General features: G+C 36.8%; 1 protein-coding gene across 1 annotated transcript in view; it reads left to right on the forward strand.

Annotated features, from left to right (window-relative positions):
- iqsec3b (IQ motif and Sec7 domain ArfGEF 3b) overlaps positions 1–15,240 on the forward strand; it is a 102,123-nt gene that overhangs the window by 19,801 nt on the left and 67,082 nt on the right. The window contains exons 3-4 of the mRNA XM_066724009.1: positions 2,547–2,708; positions 14,486–14,608. Of these exons, the coding sequence (XP_066580106.1) occupies positions 2,547–2,708; positions 14,486–14,608 (285 nt within the window). The remainder of the gene's footprint in view (positions 1–2,546; positions 2,709–14,485; positions 14,609–15,240) is intronic.

Consider the following 15,240-nt stretch of genomic DNA (forward strand, 5'->3'; position numbering starts at 1 on the left):
TGAAACCTTATTTGTAATTTGTTTTCATCACTTTTTGCTACTTAAAGAGCACTAAAATTAACAAAGTTATATAGATGTCCAATTATCCTTGCTTTCTGACAATTATTTATCAATAGAAGTAGAACTTGAGTGTGCGGTGAAGGTACATAACTGGATTTCATTTATTTATTTATTTTAATGGTGGGAGATAGTTAGGGGTAATGATGGATTCTATTGCATGGGGAACCAGGAGAGAAAGAAACATAACCTGAACATATTACTACACATATATTTCAATATGGCAAAATGGTCACGAGATATATTGACATACATATTGAAATATATCAATGTATATTTAATTCATATATATATATATATATATATATATATATATATATATATGTCAGTGTTTGCTGACATATATTTCATATACTGAACTAGATTTTAAAATATTTTTTATATTTTCAAAATGTATTTTTAAGAGACATTTGCTACCATTTTCTATAAAATACATTTTGGAGAGCAGCCTTCTACTGAAGTCTGAATGCCTGAATAAGACCTTGAAGAGAATACACACCATCTATCCAACAACTATGTTATATATATATATTTCCCTGTGTTTAACGGTATCAGAGTACAACAAACCATTTTAATGGGATTAATAAAGCGTTGACGCAGCTGGTCTGTATTAGACTGGCGTGTCATTATCATGGTTCAGGGACTGGCCCTACACCACAGAAATGAACACACTGATGCACTAGATGTCCCATCATCCATCTTTAATTTGCTGCCAGTGAGATGTTGAGTCCACCACCTTGGGTAATAATGACCCATCTTCTGAAAACACCAACATGATAAAAGCATAGCTTAATAATAATAAAGTACAGCATACAATAAAACAATGTATACACTAGCCTCAGAGTGTACACTTGTACATTTTAATTTAGGCTTCATGAATGGTATCTTGATTAATGCCTGCGCATGAATGTCCAAATCGATTTCTCCCTCATTCGGCTCTAATGCCTGTGACCCTATGAAGGATCTGCTCTCATCTCTAACCAACTGGGCACACTGCGCATGTCCAACCCAACATCTCCACCATGCATTTTTTTTGGTATATGATATATCCACTTCGGTATATGATTTATTTTTTCTGTTATTTTTTAATTGAAAGGCCCCTCATACAGGTGTGTCCCATGACAACTCACTTTGATAGTAATTGTAGCTCTTTTGCCAGGTGACTCACTAAACAGTTCCAGACCCTCAATAGCGGTTCAAAAAGTAAATAACTGTACAATTATTATTTGAGACAAAACATCTGCAATAAAGCCCTGACTCACGTGGCCTCTTTACTAGAGTGCCTCGCCTTATCTCTGCCTCTCCAGCACTGTAAACAATGACACAAGGAAGGCCTAGTTCAGTCTCAAGTCATCAATAACACTGGAGAATAAAATTGAAGATGGAAACTTTATTTATCATTGACTTGCGAATGTATTCATTTAATTATCAATTAAACTTTTTAGAATTCGAGTTGCACATTTGTTTAATTGCTGTATTTATCATGCATAATAGCAACAATCCAAAAGCCCTAATAAAACAGTAGTTAAGATCAATTTCACCATGGACTGGACTATTTAAATAATTTTCAGCTGATATTATTTTATTCACAGCGAGAATTATGGGAAAATAAAACAGAGAAGGCCATTTAATTTGATTTTATACCATGAATGAATGTCAGTATCAATGATGGTAAAAGGCATTGTTCTTGTGTGATACGCCCACTTTAGAAAGCATATGAGCAGACTTGATCTGTGATTATTCATGTAGTGCTCAGAAATAACCCTTCCAGAAGACTGGACTGGCATCAGTGGCCAACATGCTTGTGCTTAGTGCTGTTGTTTCACAATTTAAATGCCAGGACACACAGTTTCAGCACCTGATTATTTCTGAAATATCTACATTGTCTTATGAAAGCTATGCTAATACATACAAGCTAAGGGGGCTGCATTAAGTTTTCATGATTATGGGAGCTTGATCTACATATGATACAACGCTATATATAGTAAACTCCACAGAGCTTCCCGCCTCTGACCTAAGTATTTTGTTTAACTGAATAATTTTCCAGGCCACCACTGTATACGCAAACAATTAGAATCAGTACAGACAGCTGAATACCTAGAAGGTGAATATTTGGTTTATCTAAATGATAATGTCACATTATGCAGCACTGTTCAACAGCTGTCTGAACGCCATTCTGTGGGTTTTGTCTTCATATTAATCCCAATGGTTTCACACAGACAAATGCTGTTTAACGTAATGATATTCCATTGCCAAAGGTGAAATTGAAAACTATAGGAATATACGAACATAATTTGCTGTACCTACTATGCAGTACTGCATACTCTTTAAAGTCTTGTACAAATAAAAAAAAAAAAATATATATATATATACTGTATAGTGAGATGTAATGTTTGAAAATGGTGTTTATTTTTATATTTTTATAGTTTATTTTTATAAAAACATATACAAATAATTGAATTCAACTTGATTTTATCATTTCTCTGCAGGAATCCAGACAAAGGCATTCAGTTCCTCATTTCTAGGGGTTTTATCCCGGACACGCCCATCGGTGTGGCCCATTTCCTGCTGCAGAGGAAGGGCCTGAGCCGTCAGATGATCGGAGAGTTTCTGGGCAACAGCAAGAAACAGTTCAACAGAGACGTTCTAGAGTGAGTATTCAATAAAGAAACAATTCAGCTGGTGTTCTAGAGCGAACATTGTTGAAACTCCCAGTTTAGTATAGACACTGTAAAGTGAGTATTCATGAACACAAAAACCAACAGAGACGTTCTAGAGTGAGTATGGACAAAATAAACCATCCAACCGGAGATTGTTAATGCATGTTCTACAGCATGTGTTCATGAACAAAACTTTTCAAGACTTTCTGTAGTATTCATGAAAGAACATTTATTTTGCAGGGTTTTAGAAGTATTGGGGCTACTGAAAAAGCCAAACTTTGAACTGTCATGTTGACTTTATGAAAGTTAAGTCACCATTCAAAATACTATCTTAATAATTGAATTCCTCTTGTTCAAATGTGTCCTAAAATCTTTTTCATTCCATCAAACTGAACATAGCACTAAGTTACATTACACAAATATGTATCCTTATTCAGTTTTAAATGAAGAAAAGGAAATTAATCATTTAGTTATTCAAATTTGCAATGGTTTAAGCATAACATTTTATAATGTGAAGATAAGCACTTCACGACTGAAGGAGAAATAAAAGTGCTGTTGCCGAGCATTTAGTACCCATTATTTCCCTATTGCTAGTGTACCTTTCTCCAATCAGTTACTTAATTGTTTTTCACCCACTCACATGCAAATACACTCTTCCCTCAAGAGGCTGGCAATGGAGGAAGGTTTTTGGCCCATAATAGTATCTTGTCACAGTTCTTTTATCCTCCTTAGCACATTATTTCCATAATCTCAGTGAATTGCAGTAGATTGTTATCCCCTAATTAGGTGATGTTTATGACAAACACTTCCTGTGTGTGCTCACTTTCAGCAAACTGTAGGTGGGCACACAAACTATTTTCCACTCATTTAACTTGATCAATCATAGCATAGGAGTATAAGAAATGACCAAACTCCTTCAGTGGTCCTTGTATCCAAAACATTTCACATTTTAAAGACTACTTTTGAGTGCTAATATCCATTCCATGATATTTCTTTATTAGCTCTTAATTAAGTACCATTTATAGAAGTTTTAGATTGTATTATTTTTGCAACGCATAGCATATGCACTTTTATAAAACATAACCCACAATATAGTTACTTCTGATCAGCCGTATTGATAAAAATAATAATTTTAAACAGTCTCAATCCACAGACCCAAGAGAACTAATCAGCATTACTCTGACATAAAGACAGACAGCTCTACACTGTCAATGTATTGATTGATAATGGAAAAAAAAAACAATATAATAATGCAATAGCACATTTCTTTGGAGTTTTTTTCCAAGTAATTCCCTCTTTGTGAATTACCATAATGTTACTTTCTTGTAAAGCTTTCGACATGGTAAAATTAAGAAATAGCATTTATATAATGAAGTAGTAACTTGGAGCGTTGTGTGAACTTTTTCCCCTTGTGGCTTTAATGAGTGTTTCCAGTTAGCAAACTACAAGCATCTTTTAATTAAATCTGCACTCGGAGTCAGCCAGGAAAGAGATTGGAATTACAGGGACATGATCGGAAAATAAAAGCTTAGCGAGATAAAACATTAAACAAAAACAAAAAAATGAAAGCAGTGCTCTAGTACAAAAGAGCTCCACACCCTGTAGTTTTGCAGGATGTGCGGCGTTCCAGGGGGAGACAAAAGCTGTTGGGGAGACTGGCTTTCCAAACTGCGCACTGCGCTTTTGCAGATGTCCACTGATAATAGCAAGGGGTATCTTCAAAGCCATTTCAGGGCTGTCAATCAAAACTGTGTGCTGGGCTGTGTTATTGTGCTCCTTCCGTCTTTAGATAACAAGAAAGCTTCTCCTTATCAGTGTTCATCTCCACGGTGTGTACATGCAGGAAACAAATATAGATTTTCTTCGTTTTCACTTTTTTTGATAAACTAACAGGTTTCAATGACTAGGGTGCAGATGCTGTTGTAAAAATATGCAGGTAATAACCACCAGCACAAACAACATCTGCAATGCCTTATTATGTTCTTGTTCTTGTTCTTCTTCAGCAGTGTTTGTTTTTAATAAACGTGATGAATTAAAGATGCAAGAGGGGATAGCCAGAGTTAGGCTTGTGTCTCTGTGTATGTTTTTTTAGCAACTCTCTTGCTAAAAGGCAAAGCATCGACTACATCAAACCAGAGGAGCTTTTCCATATCTGCAGGGACACACAGAACCGGGGACACAAATGGAAATTGGGCTTCAAGGCATTAAAGACAGAAAACAGGAGACACTTCTTCACACAGAGTCGTCACAATCTGAACAAACTTCCCAGCGATGTGGCTGAAGCTGAAAATTTGGGAACATTTAAAAATAGACTGGATAGGATCCTTGGATGACTTAGTTATTAATGGACACCAAACGAGCACGATGGGTCTAATGGCCTCCTCTCGTTTGTAAACTTTCTTATGTTCTTATGTTCTTAAAAGCCACCACTTTTAAGAACACATTTGAGTTAAAACTACAAGAGACCATTTCTGAATATTTGCTAATATTGGCCACCATTAAGACATACAGAGTGTATTTCCCAGACTGTGGCGATCCTAACAGGAAATGTCTGGTGTGGAAGGATATGTATGACTGTACAAGATATTACATCAGACATTTTGAGGGAGTAAACACTAAAATGGGATGAAAAACACCTGACTGACAGATGAAGGCTTTGTAACATGTCTACCTACGCAGGTGACCTGTAACAAGCCTTCTCACAGTAGTACAGGCACCCCCTTCTGAAATGTTCATGTGTGTCATATCACGATATCCAGGCCCTCTAAAGGGAAAGTGTTGGGGGTGCGGTTGAGTCACTAAAGTGAAGTTGCTCGGAGAAGTGAATGTCATGGACGCTTTGCCCCGACTGGCAAGTCCCTCAGCAGAAGAGACAGTATTTTCCGAGGCCTCAGTCTTTCCACTTCGTTAATATCCGACATCTTGTTATTAAAGACTCATCGGAATGCTGAGCAGCTCAGACTAATCAGCCCTGAAATGGGCCGAGCACAGCTCTGGGAGTGATTCATGAGGGCCCTTCACTGTCAACACTGTGCCTGCTCTCAGTGTTATTTATTATCATTATTATGATTACTTGAGGACTTTTTCATGTGGCAGCTCTTTAAAAATGGGCTGACTATATCTCTTAAAAGGGCCCTCTTATATCCAGGCACTGCAGAGGAGGAAAAATATAATGTTTCACACATCCTGTGAGAAATTATTGTGAGGGGCACAGAGGGAACTCAGTGTCATAAAGCAGATAAAACTTTCTAAGGACTCATTGTGAATCTAGAAAGAGACTATGCTGGTTTTCTCATGATTTATTGGCAGGAGATGAGGTCTAATTTAGGAAGAGAAACTGGCCGTACTAATGCAAATTACTCGGCTCATGGTAATTTAATATATATGGGATATTTCAATATCTGCCCGTCAATAAATTGAGTAAAGTAATATTATGTTGTCAGGTTTGTGTGTTATCATGAAGATTCCAATATTTCCATCGTATACCAAGAAAATGTAATCTTTACTGCCGAAATCTTGTGTGATTGCTGCTCTAATTTACATGGTATTTTAAAGCTATTTAAAACAGGAAAAAATATATATTTAGGAATGTGACAAGACTTGTGCATCTCAATCTAGCTAGTGTCTCTCTACATATGGAGCCTTCAGATATTGTATTTTAATCTAATTGATAGTAAACCCAAATCATATAAATATGTATAATTTATTAACCAGGGTTTTATATTGCTTCTATTTTTGTTATTTGCAAGCTACTCAATTTACAGCCTTCTGGCACAAAACTCCACCACAGCATTAAATCTGTGGGCACTTTAAAGAGCTGTGCCCACCTCTGGGGTGTCATTGGCACGGGATAATCTTGAATGTATGATCTTCAGGTGATGGATGAATGAGCCACATGGGAAATAGGCCTTTAATGAATCTGAGGGCACAGCTGAGTGGGTCAGAAAGAAAGCCTTCTGTGAGAGTCATTTGCCTGCATTTAATTTACCAAAACAAAAGCTTTATAGGAGTTCAAATGAGTTTTTAAAAGAGTTATTCATCAACTGGAAAAAGACGACAAAAACGATGTCTTGGGCTTACCTTTTAAGTGTTTTCTAATGTCTTCTGCGCTAGCCTGTATTCTGAAACCGCTGTGCTTGAAAAGAGTTCATTTTAATTGATTTAATTAAACCTCTTTCAAGGGCAATGATTGAAATGCTTGAAAAGGATTTTTAAAGGGAGTAATGAAGGTTTTCTACATGAAAAATTAAGAGGATAAAATTACAACCATGTAAATCCTGCGCCCTTGATAGTGCTAATAACCCCAAAGAGTTTATGACATTCACATGTCCCCAGTAAAGGGCAAGGTGTCATTCAGCAGTGCTTAAAGCCACTTACTATTAAGTGTGGAGCCAAGACAAGGCCAGTTTAATTTCTGGGACGATGATGCATGCAACAGACACAGGTCAACATAAATTCCACTCTTCCATTATAAATCCTGTCAAGTTAATGTTCCAAAGTATTTTTTAGTGACCTGTACAGAGTCCTCACTCCAGCAAAGGCAAAGTAGTCTCTTTAGCAAGATCTAGCCTTGTGAGATTTTAAGAGCCTCAAACACCTCCGATTCTCAGTCAGAGCCTCTATGTGCAAAGTGACATTTTAAGCCTGGAAGGATTAATAATGCACTGCATCATATATGTGGTTTAAAGCATTTGAATGGCAATGGTTTTATTCATACGTTTTGCTACTTGAATGAAGACTATATACTGTATTTGATCACTTTATAATCTTAGAAAGCTTCAAGGTCTGTTCATTGCCAACGTATCATGCTGTATCCTAGTAGCCTTATAACTAGTCTAACATTTAGTGACACACCTCGAAAGTAGGGCTGTGTGTCTAGAAAAAAACTATTCTGGGAACAATATTCTCAATTCCTTAAATGACGACATCAACCTCCAATGAAAATAAAACAAAATAGCAAGTCCATCCATCATGCAAATCCATCTTGCATGTTTAACTGTCGTCTTACCTCGGTTATCTGATTTAGGATTGTATGGATCCAAAGAAGAAGACACAATCTAATAATTGTATTCATATTTATCTGTATCCTGAGTTTGTTGTTTTACTTTATGCACTATAGTCATATTACAATCAATACACGCTGGAGAAAAAGGCAGCTAAAACAAGAAGAATGACTAGGGCAGGAAGAGATCAAAAACTCAAGGCTAATCTAACAAACAAATCTCTTTCCCCTTACTTACCAGGCATATTTAAATCTGCATATTATATGAAATGCCAGCTAATTTATCATTATTTAATCAACCAAGAGACAGCATTCTATTCTTATCCTTTCATGTAATTTTACTTTTAGCTTTAATATAACAGAAGTTAAATCTGCCTGATTTGGTCTAGCTCAACAAAGATATTGGCAACACTTTTATTAGTGTAGATAATTCCCATGTCATTAAAGATGAAGTGACACATGGATTCCTGTGAAGATAATAGTGAACATATATGAAATAACATCATTGCGTCATTGCCTCTCCTATAATTGAAATCCTTTTTTTATGGTAATTTCGTCCTAATCCCAGAGCATTATTTCCTATAAACACCACTAATCAGCTCAGATAAAGATAAAAGCTTATAAAAATTTACCCAGGCTCTCATTTTCCAAGGTCAAAGTGTGCACAGAGCAGACAGAAAAGTGTTTGGGAGATTCCTATGTATCCCTGCAGCAATGCTTTTCAAGCTCTTCATATGTGGATCCCTTGAGGCAAAATATGATGCTATGTTCAAACAATGTCTATGTGCTTGGAAGCCTAATAAAAGATTGTGTTGAGGAAAGCACTAGACACAAGAACATAAATGACAGTTTCAGGCACTGACAGCTATTTCTACCTTTCCAATTGATTGTTTCATTTTTATGAATGAGCTAAGCAATTTTCTCAGACATATAGTTCCACAAATGAAGTATTTTTAAGTTTTACTTCATATTCTGTGACACAGTGCAGGGTGAGACCCTGCGTCTGGGGATCAGGGTTGCAAGTAGCTGTAGCGCTGTGCAATTGCTAAGAAAAGCCTTTACAAACACTCTGTAAAGAAAATAACTCCAAACCCGGGTTAGGGCGTTTGCTAAGACTAATAATGTCATCCTGTCTACTTTTGGGCCACTATTCGAGTTTAGAGATTGGTCAGTGCTGCGCTTGTGCAAAAAAATAATAATAGAAAAGTAATTACATATTGTTTTAGCCACATTTTAACTTTCTTAAATGCTCCATCTGGGAAATTATATTATAGTCATGATCCATGGCCTGCTTCAACTTTGAAATGCTCCCACTATACCTAATTCTCTGATGATATTGTGGCCATTTAAAGAACCGGACTGAGTTTCTTTCTTTCTTTAGCTGTCAAGAAAGTTGAACTGTTTTTGTCTTGCTCAGTGCACCCGTGGGAGGTGATTTATTAGGAGATATTCTTCCGAAGCAAGTTTATATCTCAGAACTAGGTGGCAGTTTCAATGTTTCTGATGATGAGGGAAGAGGAATGTTTTGCTCAATGGAAAATCCATTTTAAATCTATAAGGGGAGGGAGAGGAATTTACAAGCCAAATCTTTTGCAATTGCACATTTGTCCTTGTAACAATTACAAGTGTCCTATATTTATTGTAGCTAGTTCCTTTCAGTGCAGCTCAGACAAGGGCTGTGGTAAAAAAAAAAGCCACACAATCAACTTATCAGTGGTTTTTGATGTTTCTGTAACAGTACTACAGAGATTTGGCAGCTATGCCATGCCCTCCAATATGTTGTAACACGATCAAATCGTGCTTTTCAATGCCACCTTTTTATTACAACATGAACTGAACAGCCACCACCAATGCCAATGACTGCTCTTAAGAGATCTGATACTTTATTTGACCTCGAGTAATGTAGCCTGCCATCTCTTTTTACAATGGAAACATTCACATTTTGTTCTGTTTTATGTTTTATTAATGCACCTTTTCTCGCTCTCTCTTATTTTTTTGGCATTTGCTACAGCATCTGCAAGACCGTTTTTAAGTGCAAATTTTTGACTTTCTCTATTTTAGTAAAAAAAAAATTGATTTCCATAGGGCAACTTTAAGATATATATGAAGTCTTTCTTTAGAATTTGCTCCAAATTGAACTGGAAACCAAATGAAAGACTGAACCACAGCTTACAGACTATTTTCTTAATTGATGTCTTGAAATATAGTTAATTTAACCTGCCTTAACATTGAGTAAACTCTAGGCTATATGCCTCTGATTTAAGGAAGTGGAGGATTGTGCTCAACTAGCCAAGTAAGAGATGAGGCACTAAATCATTGGATTTAGCTGGGCATAAGACACCTTGTATGCACGCCAGATCGGATTTTTAAAATATAGATATGCTAAATATTCATTTTAATCCAATGAACAAATGTTGTGCTACTTTCATTTTTATGTCTTTGTTTTTTAAGAAAATGTTGAGCAAAGGAGAAATCACAAGTGCCTATCATTTTCTGAAGGGAAAGTAAAAAAAGAAGGAAACTGCAATTATTCATACCAATGCATGTAAGGGATGCATGCGGCTTATACAATTAAATAATTAAACAGTAGAAGGGCCTTGTTATGAGAGGGAATAAACTGGTTTGAAGGTTGCTGCAATTAAAAACACATGAAAAGAATTCCACTGTTTCCGCTGTATTCTACCAATAAGATGGGCAACAGGCTCTTTGGAGCAATAAGAGATCTGTACATATAAGTAATTTTCTGTTTTCGGTGCACCGTAGCGTGAATAACCTTAACGTACTGAAATAGGTCACTGCACATGGCACAGCCTACCTCTCTCCTGCACTCAGGCCGCCTCTTCTGTACGCAGCCATACAACCTCCTTTATGGCTTAACTCATTCCTCAGAAACTCTCACAGCACACCAGATCTATCTAGTCCCTCTTCCTCTCACGCTACTGACCCTTCTGTCTCCATTCTCCTAGACCCAACCATTCTCTCCTATATCTCTTCCCCTCTTTCTCATCCAAAAACCTTGGTGTCTCCCTTGATCACTCTCTTTCCTACTCAATATAAATATTTCCTAAAATGCTCTTGCTGTTTCTTTGTGGGTAACATCTATACAATATGTCTTTTTCTCACTTTTTAGCAGCTGTGTTTGCTATCAAGACTGGAGTACTTCTGCTCTCTGCTTCCAGCATTCATTCTCTTCGGCTCATTCAAAAATCTGTTGTGTGAAAGGTATCTCTTATTGTATAAGAGATGATCTGCTGCAGTTTTGGCAAGATGGCCGCAAAGTGAAGCTGAGTTGCATCAAATGACATCTTATACAATTAGACACCCTTCACACAATATATTAACTTATTAGAAAATGCAATTAGACAACATATGATCATTTCTTTTAAAATACAATAATTATATTGTCTAAATACTATTTTTGAAACAAGTTTGATAGAGTTCGGTACTTACATTTCCTACAATTTGCAAAGGTTATTTATATCAAACGATGGTTACCAATTCATTATGCTGCAAGGCTTTCAAATGCATTTTATGAACTTGTTTATGACCCTCCGTACATTATGGAGATCGGATATGAAAGTCATGAGTTTCAAAATTCTATGGAGTTTCGAACAGCCTGACCGCCATATTAATTAAATCGATCGTGACTGCACTGTACAAGGAAATTCACCCCAAAAAGGAAATTCATGTCTATAAAATATTTTCTTCTGTGGGCACCTTTCCAGAATTTATATATTAGATTAAATCCAAGGTTCTTCAATATTACAAAGACATTTTATTCAGATCAGTTCATTTTTAAACCAGTATTTTTTTAAAGGAAGATAATGTAAATGTTAACAACTAAAACATGATCTTTTCTGAGAAGAGTAATTGTTGACACACAATAGGAAAATATAGCGGGAAATCTCCTTCTCCACATTTTAATCTTCTCCCTCAAAATGGAACGACATGCCAGTCAGCTTTACACAACCTTCCTCATTAATTTATAGAGCAAATCCCTTTATGGCATCCAAATTCCTGACTAGTGACACTTTTACAGAATATATAGTATATTAAACAGGGCATATACTGTAAATACAAGCTTACATTAATGCAAGGGTGTACCTGCCACAATAACTAATTAAGAAATTAATCAGCCAGTATAAAAAACACCAGCAGTTACTGTGGCAGCTATTATGCAAATACATTTATGTGGTGTCTCTTTTCCTTTTTATTATGGTTATGACAGCCCGAGCTTAATGAAGGAGCAGGGGCTAAGTCATCCATTGAGTCTTAGACAACAGCACAGTAAACGGGGTTTCCAGTGCAATTTCTTCCATCATTTACGAGCTTTCTGCTTCAGAGCCTCCAGTTCTGCTCATAAATTAAGCTTTAACATCAATCCGTGACTTATCAGCCCTGGAAATTCACTGCTTTCCCCCCAGCCCAGCATGACTTCCACAGAACACGTTTGTTCCACAGTATTCAATAGCTTAGCATTGCCACGCTTGACGAGACGCAAAATTTTGCTGTAATTGTTTTTTTCACCTTGTTCCTAGTTTGTGTTCCTTCAGCACGTTATGCATTCTTTTTCAACACTTCATTGGAACATTATTTTCAGTTAACTTTTGCTGATCTGCACCGCTCCTTAACTAAGATAAAATAAGGCTTAAAATGACCCACTTCCTGCAGTGCAATTGGGTTGGGAGAGTAACACTTGCCAGTCCATACACTGTGCAGATGTGTAAGAGCTATGCATGCCTGGGATTTGACACAGAGGTTGCATGTTTTTTTGGATGACTACTCTGCTCTCGGCTGACCACTAACGCCTGGAGAATAAGTCTCGCTGGGGTTTATTATTTTATTTATGCTGCATTAGAGCCGGAAAAGAATGCTGCATCCTAATGTAAGACTGCATTTACAGAGTCTATATTTAGATTATTGTTCCGTATGTGCTTGCCCGCGGACATTCCTGTAAACAAGATGTCACGCCTCGATGGATCCCGTATCTCATTCTGCTATGTATATATGTTTCTATTTACTTTCCAATCATTATTTATCCATGTGAGTGGCAGTACTCGATCTCAGAGCTGTGTTACAAGTCATTGGTTCCATAATTTACCCGTCGTGTATGCTTCCCCATCCTGAACTGAAACTTTATGTGATGGGTGCTGGGAAAACAGTTATCTCCAGTGATTTAGTTGGAAAGCAACTCTTATTTACAGCTGCTGTCCATGCTTCATTTAGTGTATTTGTTGTTTTTTACTGCAGACTCTGAGAGACGTTTATATTAGTATTGACTTGTTGTTCTAATACAGTGACTCAAATCTAAATTATATTGAGAAAACCTGAGGAAGATTTTTTCAAACTTATTTTGTCTATTTCATGTCTGTGATTTTACATTTTATTGTATTGCTGACACCATTCTCGTGTCCATCCATTTATTTTTCTAACGTTGAAGGTGTCCATCTTCCTTAACACTATGAAGCACTAATCGATTTGAACAGTTTGTACTTTCTTGTGCTCATGTTATCTCCAGTGGAATTAAATATTTAAGAGCAGTTATAACTCTTATAATTGTACAGAGATAAATCAAACACTAAAACTATTTGTTGTATCTAAAAATAGTTTTACGGAATTTACTAGATATAAATGAATTAATTTCGAATTTATTTAGGGGAAGTGCACTGAACCATAAAGAAACAACATTAAGGATACATTTTGGCACCTTAACTAGATAGGTAAAATTAATTACGTTAAAAACATTATTTGTGCTTAAAAGTTCACAGTGAAGCAGAGCACACAGTCATAAATTAAAGAAATAGAATTTAGTGGGGAAATGCTCTGTAAAAAATGAATATCTGAAAAAAGTTAGAACTGCAATGCTCTGAGATAAAACATAACAACAAATAATAAACTGGCCTCTATGGTAGGCACTGTAGCATAAATATGTTTAACACACTGCACATCTACAGGTAATCTGGGTAATGTTTTAAACATGAAGGACATGGATCGAGATATCATTCTGTGCACAGAACCACACAATGTACAGTACTGTGCAAATGTTTTAGGCAGGTGTGAGAAAATTTAGTAAAGTAAGAATGCTTTCAAAAATAGACATGTTAATAGATTATATTTATCAATTAACTAAATGCAAAGTGAGTAAACAGAAGAAAAATGTACATCAAATCCATATTTGGTGTGACCACCCGTTGCCTTCAAAACAGCATCAATTCTTCTAAGTACACTTGCACAGAGTCAGGGGTTTTGTAGGCATATAGTCAGGTGTATGATTAAACAATTATACCAAACAGGTGCTAATGATCATCAATTCAATATGTAGGTTGAAACACAATTATTAACTGAAACATAAACAGCTGTGTAGGAGGAATAAAACTGGGTTTGGAACAGCCGAACTCAGCTATAGAGAGCAGACATAGAGAGCAGGCGAAGGTGTCCGAAATATTTCCCAGGGTTTATGTCAGACAAGCAGACTGAGGCACAGTGATGGTTGTTTTATTACTGGACTTCAGCTGACTGTGATTGAGGTTCTGACACTTACATCTATGCTATGGCTAATCAAACATGCTCTGGAACGCAGATGTTTCACTACTGATGACAGGTCTGCCGTGGCAACAATACCACAAAGCCGAAAAGCTCATTAGTAATAGGTCTGAGACTAACAAACTCGGTTCCACTGGTGAAAAACCCTCCACAGCATCTCCTACGTTGACCCCTGTCTCTGAGTTGGACCACAACACAAACCTTCCCCTTCTCCTCACTGCAGCTGCGTGGTGGACGAGATGGACTTCTCCGGGATGGAACTGGACGAGGCCCTCAGAAAGTTTCAGGCTCATATCCGAGTTCAAGGGGAGGCCCAGAAAGTGGAGAGGCTCATTGAAGCATTCAGGTGAGACCACTCACAGCCATTCATCAATCCAGGGCTTATTTGTCTGTTTCAGGCTCTTTCTGGTGTAGGGAGAAGTGTGTTGTCAAGTCAAGAACAGGCTGTGCTTCTGACTTATTTCCCAAATTGAAATAATTGGATCAGTCCGAGTGTTCAATCAGCTCTTCGGCTGTGTACATTGACAGACAGCCCTACGTTATTCTACAGGAGTAAATTGTATTTTGGACAAAATATCAGCCGTGACTGCAGCTGAAGGATCTCATGGCACTTTGTCTGTAATGGGTCTAACCCAGAATGGATGTAGCAAAACACGAAATTAAGTAACCTAGATCTCATATGATCTCATAAGTATAAATATTTTTGCTACACAATATGTTATTACACTTTGCTTAGTACCTATTACTAATGTAGAATAAAACAAAAACTATTTGGAAATGTGGGGACAGGGGGTTACTGGTAATATTTAAGCAGTTCCATTAGGATTTAGTTCACAAATGCCTTTCTTTCTGCTCATCACCAAAGAGGCTTATTCAGCCCACGCAGAGCAAACATCTGTCTAAAATTAATAACTTTCCTTATACTTGAATTGCATCAGTACAAAATCTGTTAATTGGAAGGTCCAGATCCATTAAACA

The sequence above is a fragment of the Amia ocellicauda genome, chromosome 15 (assembly GCF_036373705.1).
Source record: "Amia ocellicauda isolate fAmiCal2 chromosome 15, fAmiCal2.hap1, whole genome shotgun sequence".
NCBI lineage: Eukaryota > Metazoa > Chordata > Actinopteri > Amiiformes > Amiidae > Amia > Amia ocellicauda.